We start from the raw sequence: 14,994 nt of genomic DNA, 5'->3' as shown, positions 1-14,994 counted from the left end.
GCCAGAAGACGGTCCGCTGGGCCCTAAGCTCTCAGGTCTCAGGTTGCAGGACTGTCAGAGGCAGAAAGGGCCCCCAGGAGCATTTGTGGTTCCTCGGGGAACTGCTGGCATTTTAAGTGGAAAGGTTCTCAGCGGGGGAGGATGAGCTTTGCAGGAGGTTTACCATCCTTGTCCCCGGCCCCTCCCCAGGATCTATCATTATAACAACTTCTCCTCCTCCCACCTCATTTCTAACCCTGGTTCCAGCGAGGGCGAGGGGCGGGCGTCCTGGCTGCTACTAATAAGCGGGCAGGGAGGGGACTGAGGCCCAGCGTTGGGAAGCATAGGTAGGTAAGAAGATGTTCACAGCAGGCCTTTAAAACGTGGACCCTGGGGAGGGTATGTGCTATGGTGAGTGCTGTGAAGTGTGTAAACCTGGCGATTCACAGACCTGCACCCCTGGGGATAAAAATGCATTATATATTTATAAAAAATAAAAATAAATAAATTTAAAAAAATAATTATAAAACATGGCTCTCAATCTCCATCTCCCTGCCTCTCTTGGAACCACAGGAAACAATTTGCACTGTGTGGATGGCGCTTTAAACACGCCTAGGGGAGCAGAGGCTGACAAAGGACTCATGGGGTAGCGTGTGGGGGCGCCCCTGTCTCCCTCTTGACGCCCTGCCCTGAGCTGACACCTAGTGCAGCCTTTGCTGTTCGCCCTCCCACCCAGCTGACGCTTCTGTCAACCCAGTGACGCTGATCCTCCTTTCCGGAAGGGTTATTCAGACGAGTGCAAAAACGGAGAGGAATGCAGGGCCGGAGTAGCTGCAGCTGTACAGAAGAGGTCGGCAGGGATACGAAACCACTAAAATTATCCCAGCACAGAAAGGGGCCGGGACCCCACAGCGGATGGGCCTCTTGCCTGTTATGGTAATATTCCACGCGCTGGGCCACTCCCAAGCTTCATCATGGCACCCGACACATTTAGAAATGATCTGATGGCCTTGTGTAATGCTGAAAAAAATAACACGGTGACAGAGCCACCTCCCCAGTCCTGGCCATTCCATCGCAGGAGGCCTAGAATTTTGGTGGAGTTATTGGGTCAGTACCAAATGGGTCCCTTTCTCGTTTCCTCACCAAATCAAGATTACCTGGAGAAAAGCCTGCTTGCTGAAGGACAGGGGTAGAAGCTGAGAAGCTGTTCTCCTCCAGACACACCTCTAGGAACGAGGGTGTCCCGGGCTCTAGTCTGTGGCAATGGCGGAAGCTGGGATCTGGAGAGGGAGGGAGGGGCTGGGTGCTTCCGTCCTTCTTGTCCTCCCTGGGTCACGCAGCCTTGCATTTTCCTTTCAGCCCTTGCTTCTCTGTCCCCTCGAGCCCCTGTGATCCCCGACCCAGCCCTGCAACTCAGAAAGCAGGGTTTAAGGAGGAATTAGTAATACCTTGTAACACCTCAATCCACTTGAAACCTCGGCCAAGATATTTGCCCTCGAGAATCCCCTCCTGACGTCTAAACTGGGAAAAGAACTGGCAGGGGTTTCGGCTACCAAGGGTGGCCACGGTCTTCCTGGATTTGCTCACACCAGATGGTCCACAGGAACCCACAAGCCACCTAGGCTCCCTTGATGGTCAAACTCTTCCAAAGCCACCCTGCCCTGGCTGTGAAAGAGAAAATCCCTAAGACCTGACCCACTAGGGGGAGTGGATGGAGGGAGACTCCTGGGAACTAGTGCCATGCCCGGGAGAAAGGGCTGCGGGCTTCCGGGGAGGGGTGCAGCCACCCTTCGACATTTTGGAAAAGTTTATGTTTTCACTGAACCATGAGCCATCGCCTCTGTGCAGCCAGGGCTGGGCTCGCTTCAGGGCATGGAGGGAAGCGGGTGGTGGAGCGGAAGCCCCATCTTCCTGCAGGTCTTCCTTCCTGACCCCACCGGGGAATGCTGCCCTCTCCCTACTGCCTTTCTCCCCATCCCCGGGCCCATTTCCTGCACTTCCTGCTTCGGGCCCACTTCCTGCTTCCGGCTGACAGGAGGGGTGAGTGAGGGTGAAGGGGGCCCCCCCGACACTGGAAGGTGCTTTGCACTCACAACTGCGGCAGTCTAAGAGCTGTCCTCTGTGGGCACAGGTGTGGTCGCTTGCCTCGGCTGTGAGACAAAGTCCAGAGATTAGGGTACAGGCATGGCTCGGGGGTGACCGAACACCAGTTCCCTACCTGGCCCCTAGGAGAATGACTCGCCAGGCTCTGCCCAGCATGTCTTCAGTGGAGCCCAACATGGGGGTCAGGCCGGGGTCACACCCTCCAATAGCACCTCAGCACCTCAGGCTCCAGAGGCCCAGGCAGGACCAAGTAGAGCTGAGCCCCAGAAAATGCAAGTGCCTGCACCTTGACATGTCACTGTTTTTTTAAAGTCAACCCCCAAATCAGAACCAACTGTGGTTCTCCAAGAGTGGTCCCTGGACCAGCGGCATCAGCATCACCTGGGAACTTGCCAGAACAGCAGGTCCTCGGGGCCCATCCAGGTCTGCTGAATCACAAACACCGGGGGAGGGGCCCCCATCTGTCTTAACAAGCCCTCCGGGGATTCTGTTCTGGTCTTGCTCCAGTGAGTTTGCAAACCGGGAGCAGGATCCTTCCGTCTCTCCTCAGCTGGGCCCCGTGCTGCTGCAGCCCCTTCTCCCCGTCCTATGCCCATAACCCACCAGCTCCTCCTCGCTCCCACCCAGCGACGCACCTCCCTCACCAGCGGGATAAAAGCCACTGAACGCACAGTCTGTCCGCTTCTCCGTCCTCATCTACCTGACCTTAAACTCTCCCTCATCCCCCTCCCCGCCTCCCTTCGCACTCCTGACCCGCCTCTCTGCTATTCCTTCCCCATCCCCAGCTCTGGCCCTTCATCCCCTGGGCCCCTCGGAGCCTGCCAGCCTGTCCCTCCCTCCTCACCGACTCCTCCAGCTATCGCTTCAACTGTCGCGTCTAAGCAGATGGCTCTGCCGTCACAGTCTCTACTCCTCAAGCTCCAGATCGGCATTCTCAGGGGCTTCTAGAATGCTCCCCCAGGGTGCCTAAGCAGCAGCTCAAATCCCACAATCCAGGCCCCAGTGCACCTTCTTCCCATACTGTTCTCGGACCACTGGCACCTGGCACGTCCTCGGATTTCTGTCTCCACAGCCAGCGTCTGAGATCTTGCTGGCTTTCCCATCCCTGGGCACTCATGGGAACTTTTTCTGGTAAAAAACCTAACATGCCTTGGACTGCAAATTTCCTGTGGATGCAAGTAAAACGGATGCGACAGGAATGGTCTGAAAACCCCATCCTGTCGTCCGGTGCATCTGCCCTCCAGGGGCACACTCGGGGCTTCCGGGTTTAGAGGGCAGAGTGGGGCTTTCTGGACCGCTCAGTGTCTGCTGCAGACTGGGAGCTCCTAAGGGAAGATTTAGCCCTCCCGGGACAGCAAAGCTAACAAGGCAGAGCAAAGCGCCCCTCCCCGCTCCTTGAGTAACCAGATTGCTACTTCGGGGTCCCGGGCTCCATGCTCCGTGCCCTCTAAAAAGGGTTCACACATGCACAGTCCTCTGAGACAACTGCTACTTCATTCAGGGTCGCCAATGAATGGATGGCTGCATGGGAGAGGGGGGGAGAGAGGGTGCCGGTGAAGGTCAGGGTCAAGAGGCAAGCGTAGTGGCCAGCATCAGAGGCAGGATTAGGGTCAGAGGCTTGTGCCAAAGCTCTGAAGCCATCCTGCTCCCCCAAAGGTCAGAGCCGTGCTGAAGCCCCCCACACTCCAGCTTCTCTTGCTGCAGGAGCCCCTCCTTTCCACCTCGTCCCCTGTCAAAGCCTGGACCCCAGCCGTCTTAGCCAATACCCTCGGGCTGTAGATTCTGCACCTGGTTGGGCGGAGGAGGTAGATTGGGGACAAACAGGGAACTTTCCTCAGAACTGAAACCACTTCATCCTGACAGAACCAACACTTCCATCCCCCTCCCCGCTCCCAGAGCCAGGGAAGCCGGGTTCCAGTCCCAGTGCCGTCACTGACCAACTACAAGACAGCACAAGATAACAAACCGGGTTTGCGTTCTGGTTTCTGCCTTTGACAGTGAAAACTAAAACTCTGCCTTCTTACCCTACAGGGCTGATGTGACAATAATGACACGTCTGCGTTAAAAGCTGCTCACCATGAACAAACCGCTGTCCCTATGTCTTCTAAGTGGGTCCCATGACTCCTTGAGGAGGAGGCAGGGAAAGTGTTTTTATCGTCTTGGACGGATGAGCAAAGAAGGTTCCTGAGAGGTGTGCCCAGGCCGCAGGGCTAAGGGGCGGCCAAGCGGGGGCTCGCCCCGGACCTCTGTGCGCTATTCCACACTGTCCCAGGCTCAGTGAGAGCTGCTCGTGACCAGCATGCGCTGGTATTACTGACAGTGGTATATTTGGGTACAGTATTTGATTATTTGGGTACGGCCCAAATATCAGCCCGTGGATTATCCCTGGGTACTTCTCCAAACTGTCATTTCCCAAGGGAGTCATTTTGACCTCAGGAGTAGGTGTGGAATCGGTGGATAAGATGGGGGAAGACAGGGTCAGCAAGGGAGAAAGAATGACCCAAAGATGCCATGACCTTAAGAACGATCATGATTTCTCCTGGGCACAGAGGGCTACGGGGTTTTAGGAAAGTTTCATCAGTTCTAACAATCCCATCTTCCAGCCAAGGGAACTTAAGCCAAGGAAGGTTCCATGGCCAGCCTCAAGTCGTGTGGCTCACAAGGGGCTGAGCTGGCCCCAGACCCATGCTTCCTAACCCTACATCCACCATTCCCCCAACGCTGCCGGGATCTCAGGATCTCCTTCATCTCTGGCAGTCTGGAGCTTGTCCCTTCGTCTGAGTCTACAACGGACAGGCAGTAGCGTCAGAGCAATGGGGGCGACGTGTACCGTGGACCCTTCTCCACAAGGGATGCACCCTGATGGAGGACCGGTCCTCTTGGAGATCTCAGTCTGGTTCAGATGCCACGCCCAGGACACAGCTTTGTCCCCACGGGCCAGGACAACCCCATGGATGTGTGTGCTGGCCCGAGCCAGGGAAGAGGAAATAGTACTCACGACTTGTCTCTCCTGCCGAGCCGTCTTGGGGGGCTCGCCTGTCTCCTTCGGGGGGACAGGGATTTCCCCCGGCTTCTCACTTGGGTTGGAGAATGGGCACTTGCAGGTTTCAGGATCTGAAGGAGATGTGAGGAGTTACCACGCTGGCTCTGGAAGGTTAAACCACCCTCCTGTCTTCCCACAGCCTCCCTGCCCCGACTGTGAGTGCCCGGCCTAGGAGATACCAAGCCGGAAGACCTTCAAGGGGAGTCCTGACGGATGTTCCTTGCTCAGTCTTCACTGGTGAGGAGCAGAGGACCCCTTCCCCAGAAGCTGAAATGATTACACACTGTGTCCCCTTTTCCACAGCAGAACAACAAAGCCCTATGCCTCAGCCTCTTGGGGCTCTTTCCAGGAGCTGTGTGCTATCTCGTGAGGGCAAAGTCCCATCTCCATTGCCCCAGAAACCAGCTTGTTCTTCCTCTGACTCTCCCACCCCATACACAGGCACAGAGTGATTTCATTTTATCAAGAATCTCCGTCCCAGGTCCCTCAGGGTGAAGATGACAAGTCCCCAGGCACTAAACAGCTTGAGGTCAGCAAAATCTCTTTTCCCTGTGGTCCTCTGTGTCCACACAGACTTTCTCTGAGTGACTCCACAAGCCCTGGAGGGGCACGGACAAGCAGGCACGATGTTACCAGGGAAATGACATGGGAGAAGGAAGAGGGGCTTATGAGTGTAGTTTCTGTGAATCCAGCACAGTGAATGCTTCTTTGGTATTGAGACACCAGGCCAGAATGTTATGCCAAAATGTGTTGCAATTTATAAAGCAAAGCAGAGACAGAATGTGACTCTGCAAAAGATTATAAAGCACGGTGACCCGCTCTCCTTGTGTGCCCAGAACCTTCCTGGTTTTACGTACTGAAACCCCCTGAAACCCCCCAGTTTCAGGCAAACTGCAATGATGAGTCACCCTATCATAAAGACCAAAACAACAAAACAAAACGAGAGCCTTAATCTAAAATGACTTTAACATTTTGGATTTGATTTCACAGAAGGAAATACAGGCCGAGACACTGCTTTAACTTGAACATCTCAACTGACTTCAGCTCCAGGTTTTGAAGTAGCCTTTAATCGTCCGTGTCAAATAGCAAATGATTTGTATTTTTTGTTTTAATAGGATGGTTATTAAGCAAGATAACCTCAAGAAGCTTCTGACCATCCCAGAAACATGGGGCAAGAGGCAAGAGACAGATAGACAGACAGTGGACGGGGATAGAACTCTCTACCATCACTCGTTTGCCTTCCCAGCACCTACCTTCATTCTCATGTCCCTGGCGTATTTCTCCAGCTCCTTCCTTATGTCAGCCCTTAACATCTTGGAGACATTGAGGACCAGCTGCTTCCACTCAATGGGCTGGAAGCTATGAGGCTCATGGGGGACGTACAGCCCAATCTTGACCTTCTTGACTGTGTGCAGGTATTTCTTGTAGGAGTCTTCAAAGTCAAAGATGAGGTCACTCAGAGTTCGAAAGGTCAACGGCTTGTCCATCAGCTCAGCCCTTCGGCTCATGCCCAGTGAGCCGTAGCGGCCATTGCAATAAATCCCCAGCACAACATGGTGAAAATAGTTTCCTGAGAAGTAGGTTTTAAAGCTGATGGGGAATCGCTCGATGGAAGGCTGTCCATTGGTTAAGTATCTTAGACCATCTGAGTCAAGGAAGAGAAGGGAGGCCTTGAGAATTGAGAGCTTGGACTCCCAGGAGGGAATGTGATCTGTATGGCAAATTAAGTGTCCATCTCTCTGCCTCTGAGCAGGTCCACATCTACCCTTTCCACGTTAATCCTTTCAGAAAAGATTCACTCAATCTCTTTGAGTACCTATTAGATGATGCATATTGAAGCCAAATTAAAAACTTTCCCTCTACTTTAGTAATTAAATAAATGTGCAAAACAAAATCATGGACTTTCCCCCTCCCTTGGTTTTCTTCAGGACGTGAGGAGTATTAAAGGCTTTTTAAAATGTGATGAGAATGACGTTCTCCGACATCACTCCTGGCTGGAGTGTGTGGGACAGAGCAGGAATTGAAGACCTCTGCATTGTTCCAGGAGAAAAGTGAAAAACAGAATCAAGGCAAGGCAGTGAGATGGAAAACAAACTGACTGCGTACCTGGGCGGCACCTGGGTTAAGCATCTGCCTTTGGCTTTGTCAGATCCCAGGGTCCTGGAATCGAGTCCCACATCAGGCTCCCTGCTCAGCAGGGAGTCTTCTTCTCTTCTACCCCTCCCCCCATCATGATCGCTCTCTCGCTCTCTCTCTCTGTCATGCCCTCTCTCTCTCTCAAATAAGTAAAATCTTAAAAAAGAAAAAAAAAAGAAGAAGAAGAAAAAGAAAGAAAAGAAACAGACTGGTCGATTACCTGGACGGGAAGGCATCAGAACAGGTCACAGCTGCCCCTCATCTGCTCCTCTCATGGGCCCCAGTACACCCATGCCAACAGCCTTGAGTACCACACGGAAAGCTGCCTCCAGCACCCGAACCTCAGGTTCCCCTCATTCCCCAGAACACCTGGCATCACAGATTGGCTTTCTCCACTTAGCCCATTTGGATCGAGCAAATCAGCAAAACTTATACCATTGTTTCGGTTTGGGACCAATAACTCCACAGGGGCAGCGCCGCGTAACTAACTACCCCACTGACTCCACACGACAAGTACTACCACAGCCTCAAGCCCATCTCAAAAATCCCAGGATTACCTTGGCAAGGACCCGGTATTTATGGAGAGGGTTGTTGAAAACTCATGACATCATTTTTCTGCTGAAAACCTGTGGTGACTCCAGGGTGATTCTGAGGTAAATAATAATCCAGGTGCTCCCCATGGTGGCCTGTGCCTGGTAAGTGCTCAGTCAGTGGATACGGTTCTCTACATTGAGAATCTGTCTTCACCATTTCTTGCCCCCACTTCAATAGACTTTCCACCCAGAGGCTAGAATGTTCTACTCAAGCCAAAATTTGGTATGTGTCAACTCTTCTGCTTCAGTTTTCACTCTCTCTCCTCTTCCTCAGACTTGAGCCAAATCCCTTACCAAAGTCCTGCCACAATTCAGCCCCTGCTCATAATTCCTTTGTCCAGTTTCACCCCCCACACACACACCCTGGACCAGCACACGGACCCACAATCAACCTGAGACATGTTTGAAGGATATGCCAAGACCATAAAGAATCCACACCCATGCCCTTGGCCGATATATTCCCTCATAATGGGAAGTAATATAAAACTGAAAGTCTTGAATGACTTTTAAATGACCCTGACATTACAAAGCTATGAGACCAACTGAACAAAATGGCCCTAAACATACCCTGTAACATGTGATGCTCCCTATCACAGTAGAACCTTCCTTATGGCTTCCCTCACACAGCAGCCCTCTAGGGCAAGGGGATTCTAACCGGGCAGAGATTTTCGGGGTCTTGTAAAAATCACGAGTGAGAAGGATGCTGTGGGCTTACTCTCTTTACACACGCGGCATCCCAAATGGAACAGCGACACTGCACTCCCTTCCCTCCTTCCCCCTTTCCCCAACCTTCCTCAGTATGAGTTAAGTACCCCACCCCACCGCCCAACTCAAGAACCGCCACAGCTAATAGCGCTTGCTGCTTAATCGCCCAGTGTTATAACTGGGTGTCTCTTTGCATCTTGTAGGGACGGGAGTTGTGTATCGCAGGCTGGTGTCTGTCCCCAGACATAGCACAGGCCTGGCACAGAGACATGCTCTGTCAATGCTTGCTGCAAGGATGACCCTCCATTGCGAGACACCTTCCTTAGACTTAAAAAAAAGACTGCCTCGGTGAGGGCCAGTCCAGGTACACTTAAAAGAAAGAAGCTACCAGAAGCCAACCCTGAAGGCTGACCTGAGGACAGGGCCTCGATGTAAGCATGTCTCCTCTCTCTAAAGTTAGCTGTTTTCTTGTCACTTCCTCCTGTGACACGAACTGGCAGGGAGGGAGTGAAATCCCAACCTTCCGAGGCCCCTGACGCCCACTCCTGCTTGTTTTCTGGGGTGAGTTCTCTGGGGTTGGAAGAAGCGCTTTCTCAGTCGTTTTTAGTGACAACGAACCCTCACTGGGCGCATATCTCCTGTGCCCGACAGGCTGTGGGCAGGGCTATGGAGCCAGAGAGCAAGAGCGCAGCCCTCTTCTGGAAGCCTGTCGGGGACACAGACTCAAAATGGACACGACACAACCAGGATGGCAGTTCCTCAAAAAAAGAAGAAGAAGAAGAAGAAAAAGGAGAAGGAGAAGGAAGGGAAGGAGTAAGGAAGGAAAGAAGGAAGGAAAGAAAGATTGATTGATTGATTGATTTGCCATATGATCCAGCAACTCCTGGACGTGTACCCACAAGAACTAAAAGTGGGGATGTGGACAGGGACTTTGCACACCCATGTTCACAGCAGCGGAAAGGGGGGACGCGATCCCGTGCCCACGGATGGGTGGCTGGATGAACGAACGTGGTGTTTACAATGGAATATCCTTCCACCTTAAAAAGTCGGGAAATTATGACTTGGGCTACAACTTGGACACTGAGGACACTGGGCTTAGAAATAAGCCAGTCAGAAAAGGACAAATACTGTATGATTCCCCTTTCTGAGGTATCTGGAGTAGTCACATTCGTAGAGATGAAAGTAGACAGGTGATTGATGGGGGCGGGGAGGAAAATGGGGAGTGAGCGCCCCACGGGCATGGCATTTCAGTTGGGGAAGACGAGGTTCTAGAGACAGCGGGTGCCCATGCTTGCGTGACAACAGGAGTGTTCTCAGTGCCACGCACTGTACACTTAGAGTGAAAATGCTAATTTTACGGCATGACTATTTTACTACAATGAAAAACCCACATTCACAATAAACAGTTGTCAAGCCACGATGCTGTTTACCTTAAACCTCAACAGTGCTGTACGTCAATGGGGTCTCAGTGACACTGAAAAGAACCACCCCAATGTGACGTGTGCTGTGAGAGAGCCCAGCGGCCTCTGGGAGAGCAGAGAAGAGGTCATGGGGTGACCACACCGAAATTAGTCTGTGGGACAAGTAGAGTCAACCACGTGGAGAAGAGGGAGGGAGGCGGGGGATGGGAGTGACCACCAGTCCATTCTGTCACAAGTTGCCATTGCTAGGATTTCTTCCATCTTTATGGCTATCGGGAAGCCTTGGGACCTAGAGTAAGGGAAGGAGACAAGGAAGTGTGGATGAGGGCAGGGAAGTGGCCTGAGCTTTTCTAGGGATGAGGGAGCAGCCATGCCCAAGCTCCTAGAAGATCCGTCCAGCATCTAACCTGCACCATGATTAAGCCCCTTCATGGTGAGCGAGGCCTCCCCAAATCATTGCCAGGATTCGGAAGACGAATCGAAGGTCTTTGTCTCCTGCAGGCCTGTGAAAGTGTGTGCATGAGCAAAAGTAGGGGCTCTTCCTGAATGAATCCTAACTCCGGACTAGCATCAAACGGGAGAAAACAAGGAAGGACAAGACAGGGGACACAGGCTTCCAAGCAGCAGGCAAGCTGACCTATTTCAAGGTTGTTGAGGTGCTATTTGTTTCCCAGGACCTGCAGAGGGGCCTGTGGGAGACACAGACAGATGACCTAAGTCCTGTCCTTCACTGTGCTCGAGAGAAAAGCAGGCCATAGGGATGCTGACAAAGAGCAAAAAGAAAAGACAAAGACGTAACTTTTGGAATTTAGGTTTGTGTTTCTTGTCTGTGTCCAAGAGTCAAATTTCCCTGAGTTCAGCAGTGTGCGCCCCCGTTCCTCTTCCGGGCCCTTCTCTGTAATGTCACACTGGTAAGAATAAAGGAAAACCAAGGCCACACTGTCCTCTGATTTGGACAGGCCCAGAGGCCAGTCACAAGTGTTTCCCTCATGACCCAAAAGAACTGATTAATCCCCGGAAACCTGCAGTCGTGCTTGGGTTTACACCACTACGGGGGGACATGGCGACTGTGTAAAGCAAGATGGCCTCTGCCCAGAGGCACCCAGACCTCCGTCAGCAGAGTCTGAAGGTAGCTGGCCTGCCCAGCGAAGGGCCTGTGCTCTGGCTCTCCTTCACTAACTCCCCCAGCAAACCCCCAACAGCTGTTCACCCCCATCAAAGTCACAGGAGGCTCAGCACAACAGCTGTGACTGACTCCTGCCTCAGAAAGGCCCCTGGAGCCATCTGTGGCCTCCACCCTGTTCTGCCCTCTGGCTGGGCTCCCCAGGCACGTTTCCTCTCCTTTGTGAGGAGCAGGGAGGAGGTAGGACGGAACTGTGGGGGAAGGGCCACAATAAGTCTCAAATTCCCATTTTTCAAAGGTCAGCCTGGGCACCTATAGACCATCTTTTTCAGACGCAGCCTGCCAGTGCCCTGAACACTGCAGAGGGCCAGACACTGCCGTTCCCATGAACGTGTCCAGGAGACCAAGCCCACAGACTGCCCCTGACCTACTGTCCCTGGTCTGATTCTGAGCCACCAGTCCTTCCATTGATGTCACGCTTGCCTCGTTCCATCCTGGGTTTCCTTCCAGCTCTCTAACTTTCCTTCGTCTCTGTCACGGGCTCACCATGTCCATCGAAACCACAACAGGGTGGGATCTCTTCCTTGATCTTTCTCTCTTCTCACTCCTTGAACAGCAGCTACCATTCCCTAAGTACGTACAGCTCCCCGATTCCTATTTCCGGTGCCGAGCCCCCTCGTGAGCATCACACTCTCCATACCCACCCCAACATCTGACCCCTGCCCACGTCTCAAATTGAACATACTCAAATCTGAACTCCCCTCCCCATAAATCTGACTCTCCCCGCAAGTCCCTCTTTGGGCGGCAGCACACCTACCCGATCACCCAGTTTTCCAAGCCAGAGATGTGGGCTCATTGCCTCTGACTCCTCTAACTCTTACAGATAATCAGCCCGGCATCTGGGTCAAAGAATCTCACCTCTCAGATGCCCTCATCCCTTCTGCGCATCCTCCACAAACTACCACCCAGTCCATTGGTTGACTTCCTCCTCATCCACTCCGGCACTCAGTTGGCCTCTAAGATCTGGAAATTCTATCTTCTTGATGTCTCCTCACCTCTGTTCCCCTGGCCAGGACCATGGTTCAAGCATCACCATATCCCTCAGGGAGCAGATCCTAATGGGCTTCGCAGATCCAGCTTCTTCTCCAGCCTGCCCTTCAATCTGCCTGAAGAACCACCTTTCTAACACGCATGCCTGGTCGTGTCGTGCCTCTGCTGCCGAGCTTTCTTGGGAGCTGCCCTAGCCTTTGGAAGGAAGGTCACACTTCTCAGCACAGCACTCAAGGACCCAACTGGTTTTTTTTGGGTCCACCTCCCAAGTTCATGTCTTGCTGCATTCCCTTGGTCACTGTCCCTTCCAGCCAGCCACCCCAAGGGACTACAAGTTTCTTTGCTCTTCTGTCAGATCATGTTCTACTTCCATCATAGCTTTTTGTACCATATTCCCCTCGGGCTAAGGAGCCAGCAGTCTGGCGGAAAATGGAACAGAAAGTATGGCAGAGCCCAGACCCTTGTTTCAACTCTACATTCTGTGGAGTCAAGACTCTATGCCATTGCTTGGTCTCGTCTACAACCCACTCTTAGAAATTTCCCCAGAGATGCCTTTGGATAACCCCATTTCCTCTTGAGAGTCTATCCTATTGCAATGCCAGAAAAATGCAAAAAATAATGATACATGCTCTCTCTGCAGTCCCTCTAAGTTGGAATTCCCCTCGTAACTAGTGGATCTGGCTGAGAGCTAGGCCTGGGGCAGGCTGCAGCGAATGTCCACAATGAGCCAAGGAGCCAGGCTCTGATCTGGTTCAACCCCAGAAGGTCAAGGTTAAAGAGAAGCACCAGGGAGAGCTTGACACTTTGTCCCAACCAGACAACAGGCATAACTTCTGTGAGTCTGGAACAATAAAGGCACAGTGGACCCCACAGGGAGGCCACCATCTATGAAGTAAACTTGAGCAAACGTCACTTCAAGGATACATCCCCAGGATGACAGCTTCAAGGCATTTGATAGGCAAGGACTCCCGAGTCATTTCTTTCGCTGTTTCCATTAACCTGTAGGGTAGAGCACAGCAAAGCATCTCAGGACTGATTTAATTATGCAGTCTGTCTGTCTGTCTGTCAATCCATCAGCGTGCCAGTCTCCACATCAGGTGACATGCAGGATTATAGAGGGAAAGGGGACAGCTTGCTGTGCAAGACAGAGCCAAAGCACATCTGGACCTGGCAGAACTAAACTCCTAAATTCTCCACTTCTCTCTCCAAGAGTTGGTTCCTGGAGTTAGTGCCTGTATGCTGTGGTGTACTCTCAAGGCCCCAGGACGAGGGGCATTACAAAGAGCAACAAGAGGAGGTCCCATAAACAAACTTCAGGGGCGTCTGGGCGGTTCAGTTGATTGTGTCCGACTCTTGATCTCAGCTCAGGTCTTGATCTCAGGGTTGTGAGTTCAAGCCCTGCACTGGGCGTGGAGCCTACTTTAAAAAAAAAAATGATATACTCTGGCATTGCATTGCCAAAAAGAAGCCTGAAACTGTGACGCTGGGTGTGGAGCTTACTCAAAAAAACAAAAACCAAAAAGCAAAAACCAACGCTCAGGCCTCCTGTACCTCTGTAAGAGTTAGTATCTCCCACAGAGCTTAGCTGTCCGAGAGGCCCAGCCCCCAGCCCCACCACCAACCTGCCCCTGGGGCACCTCCCCTCCCCCACCCCTGACAGACCAGGATGTCACAGCAGGGGATACAGGCATAAAGGGTGGGAGAGGGAGTTGACAGCTTTCAAGTGGGAGAGTGGTCCCCTGGCCCACAGATCATGCACCACTTACCCACTCAGCGGTCTCATTTTCCTAATTTCAAAGAACTGGGTCCCTGTGTGGTTGTATCTGGGTGAAGTATGTAAAGGGAAAGTGATAGAAAACTCCAAAGCTCCCAGTGACTTTGAGGGGAAACGGGCATTGATTTCTCAAAGGGAGGAGGAGTGAGGAGTGAGGGGCTTTCCAGAAAGTGGCCAGTAGCCACAAGGTAGCCAAGAGCCTCTTAATCCTCGCTGTCCTTCCCTGAAAATCTAATTTCTAACTTCAGCTCCAAAACACCCTGGACCTTTATAATAGCTATTCTCAGTCTGCTCTGCATTCTGTTGGTTGAATACATGTCTTAATTCACTTGCCAGACTACAAGCTCCTTGGGAGTTAGGACCACTTATTTATTATCTTTATATCCCCCCACAAAGCCTGGCACAAGTCCAACATATTCCAGCTAGCAAATGTTGTTGAATGAATGAGGAATAAGTGAATAGATGGGTGGACAGATGGATGGACAAATGGGTAGGTTGGTGGAAGGGTGGACAAATGAAGGGAAGGAAGGAAGGATGAATGGAATTGATGGGATGGATGGTGGGTAGATGGATGGTGGAATTAACAGAATGGAAGGGTGATGGATTGACAGGTGGATGGATGGATGGATGGATGGATGGACGGACGGAGTAGAGGTGGCTGGATGGACAGATGGATGGATGGAAGGGAAGGATGATGGATAGAAGGGCGGGTGGATAGCAGTAGGTTTCTCAATAGTGTCCAGTCTCTGCAGCAAAGCTTACTGTAGAGACATCACCGTCATTTCACTGGAATGATACTAGACAATGGTTACTAAGTCTGAGAAGATGACACTATTACCCACAACTTGGGATTTAGCTGGTTGCCCAGAAAGCATAAGGGACTGGCAAGCCTGTGCTAGGTCATTCTGAAGGAGACCAAAGTTTTCCTGATGCCATGCTTTCGCAGACTAGATCTTGATTTTTTTTTTCAGAGCCTAAAGAAGAGTTGCTTTACACATTTCTCTTCCCTGCCTCAAGCAAAATCCTATAGAAAAAAAGCACATGGTGGGAAGGTACTCATGAATAGA

The 14,994-nt window shown here is 51.9% G+C and overlaps 1 protein-coding gene across 7 annotated transcripts in view; it reads right to left on the bottom strand.

Moving 5' to 3' along the window:
- Positions 1-14,994, bottom strand: part of VASH2 (vasohibin 2) — a 39,523-nt gene that overhangs the window by 11,264 nt on the left and 13,265 nt on the right. For 2 of the 7 annotated variants that reach the window (XM_044267179.1, XM_044267175.1), the window contains exons 3-9: positions 13,920-13,976; positions 13,078-13,152; positions 6,379-6,760; positions 5,081-5,196; positions 2,073-2,129; positions 1,137-1,385; positions 517-999 (exon numbers count right to left, since the gene is read on the bottom strand). In XM_044267179.1, the coding sequence (XP_044123114.1) occupies positions 768-999; positions 1,137-1,385; positions 2,073-2,129; positions 5,081-5,196; positions 6,379-6,760; positions 13,078-13,152; positions 13,920-13,976 (1,168 nt within the window). In that variant the 3' untranslated portion in view covers positions 517-767. Of the gene's footprint in view, positions 1-516; positions 1,000-1,136; positions 1,386-2,072; positions 2,130-5,080; positions 5,197-6,378; positions 6,761-13,077; positions 13,153-13,919; positions 13,977-14,994 lie in introns of those variants that run through there. The other 5 variants (XM_044267176.1, XM_044267178.1, XM_044267177.1 and 2 more) reach the window with 5 other exon arrangements.

This window comes from Neovison vison, chromosome 10, assembly GCF_020171115.1.
Source record: "Neovison vison isolate M4711 chromosome 10, ASM_NN_V1, whole genome shotgun sequence".
NCBI lineage: Eukaryota > Metazoa > Chordata > Mammalia > Carnivora > Mustelidae > Neogale > Neogale vison.
The sequence above is the reverse complement of the archived record's forward strand: the minus strand, read 5'-3'. Positions and strand labels throughout refer to the sequence as shown.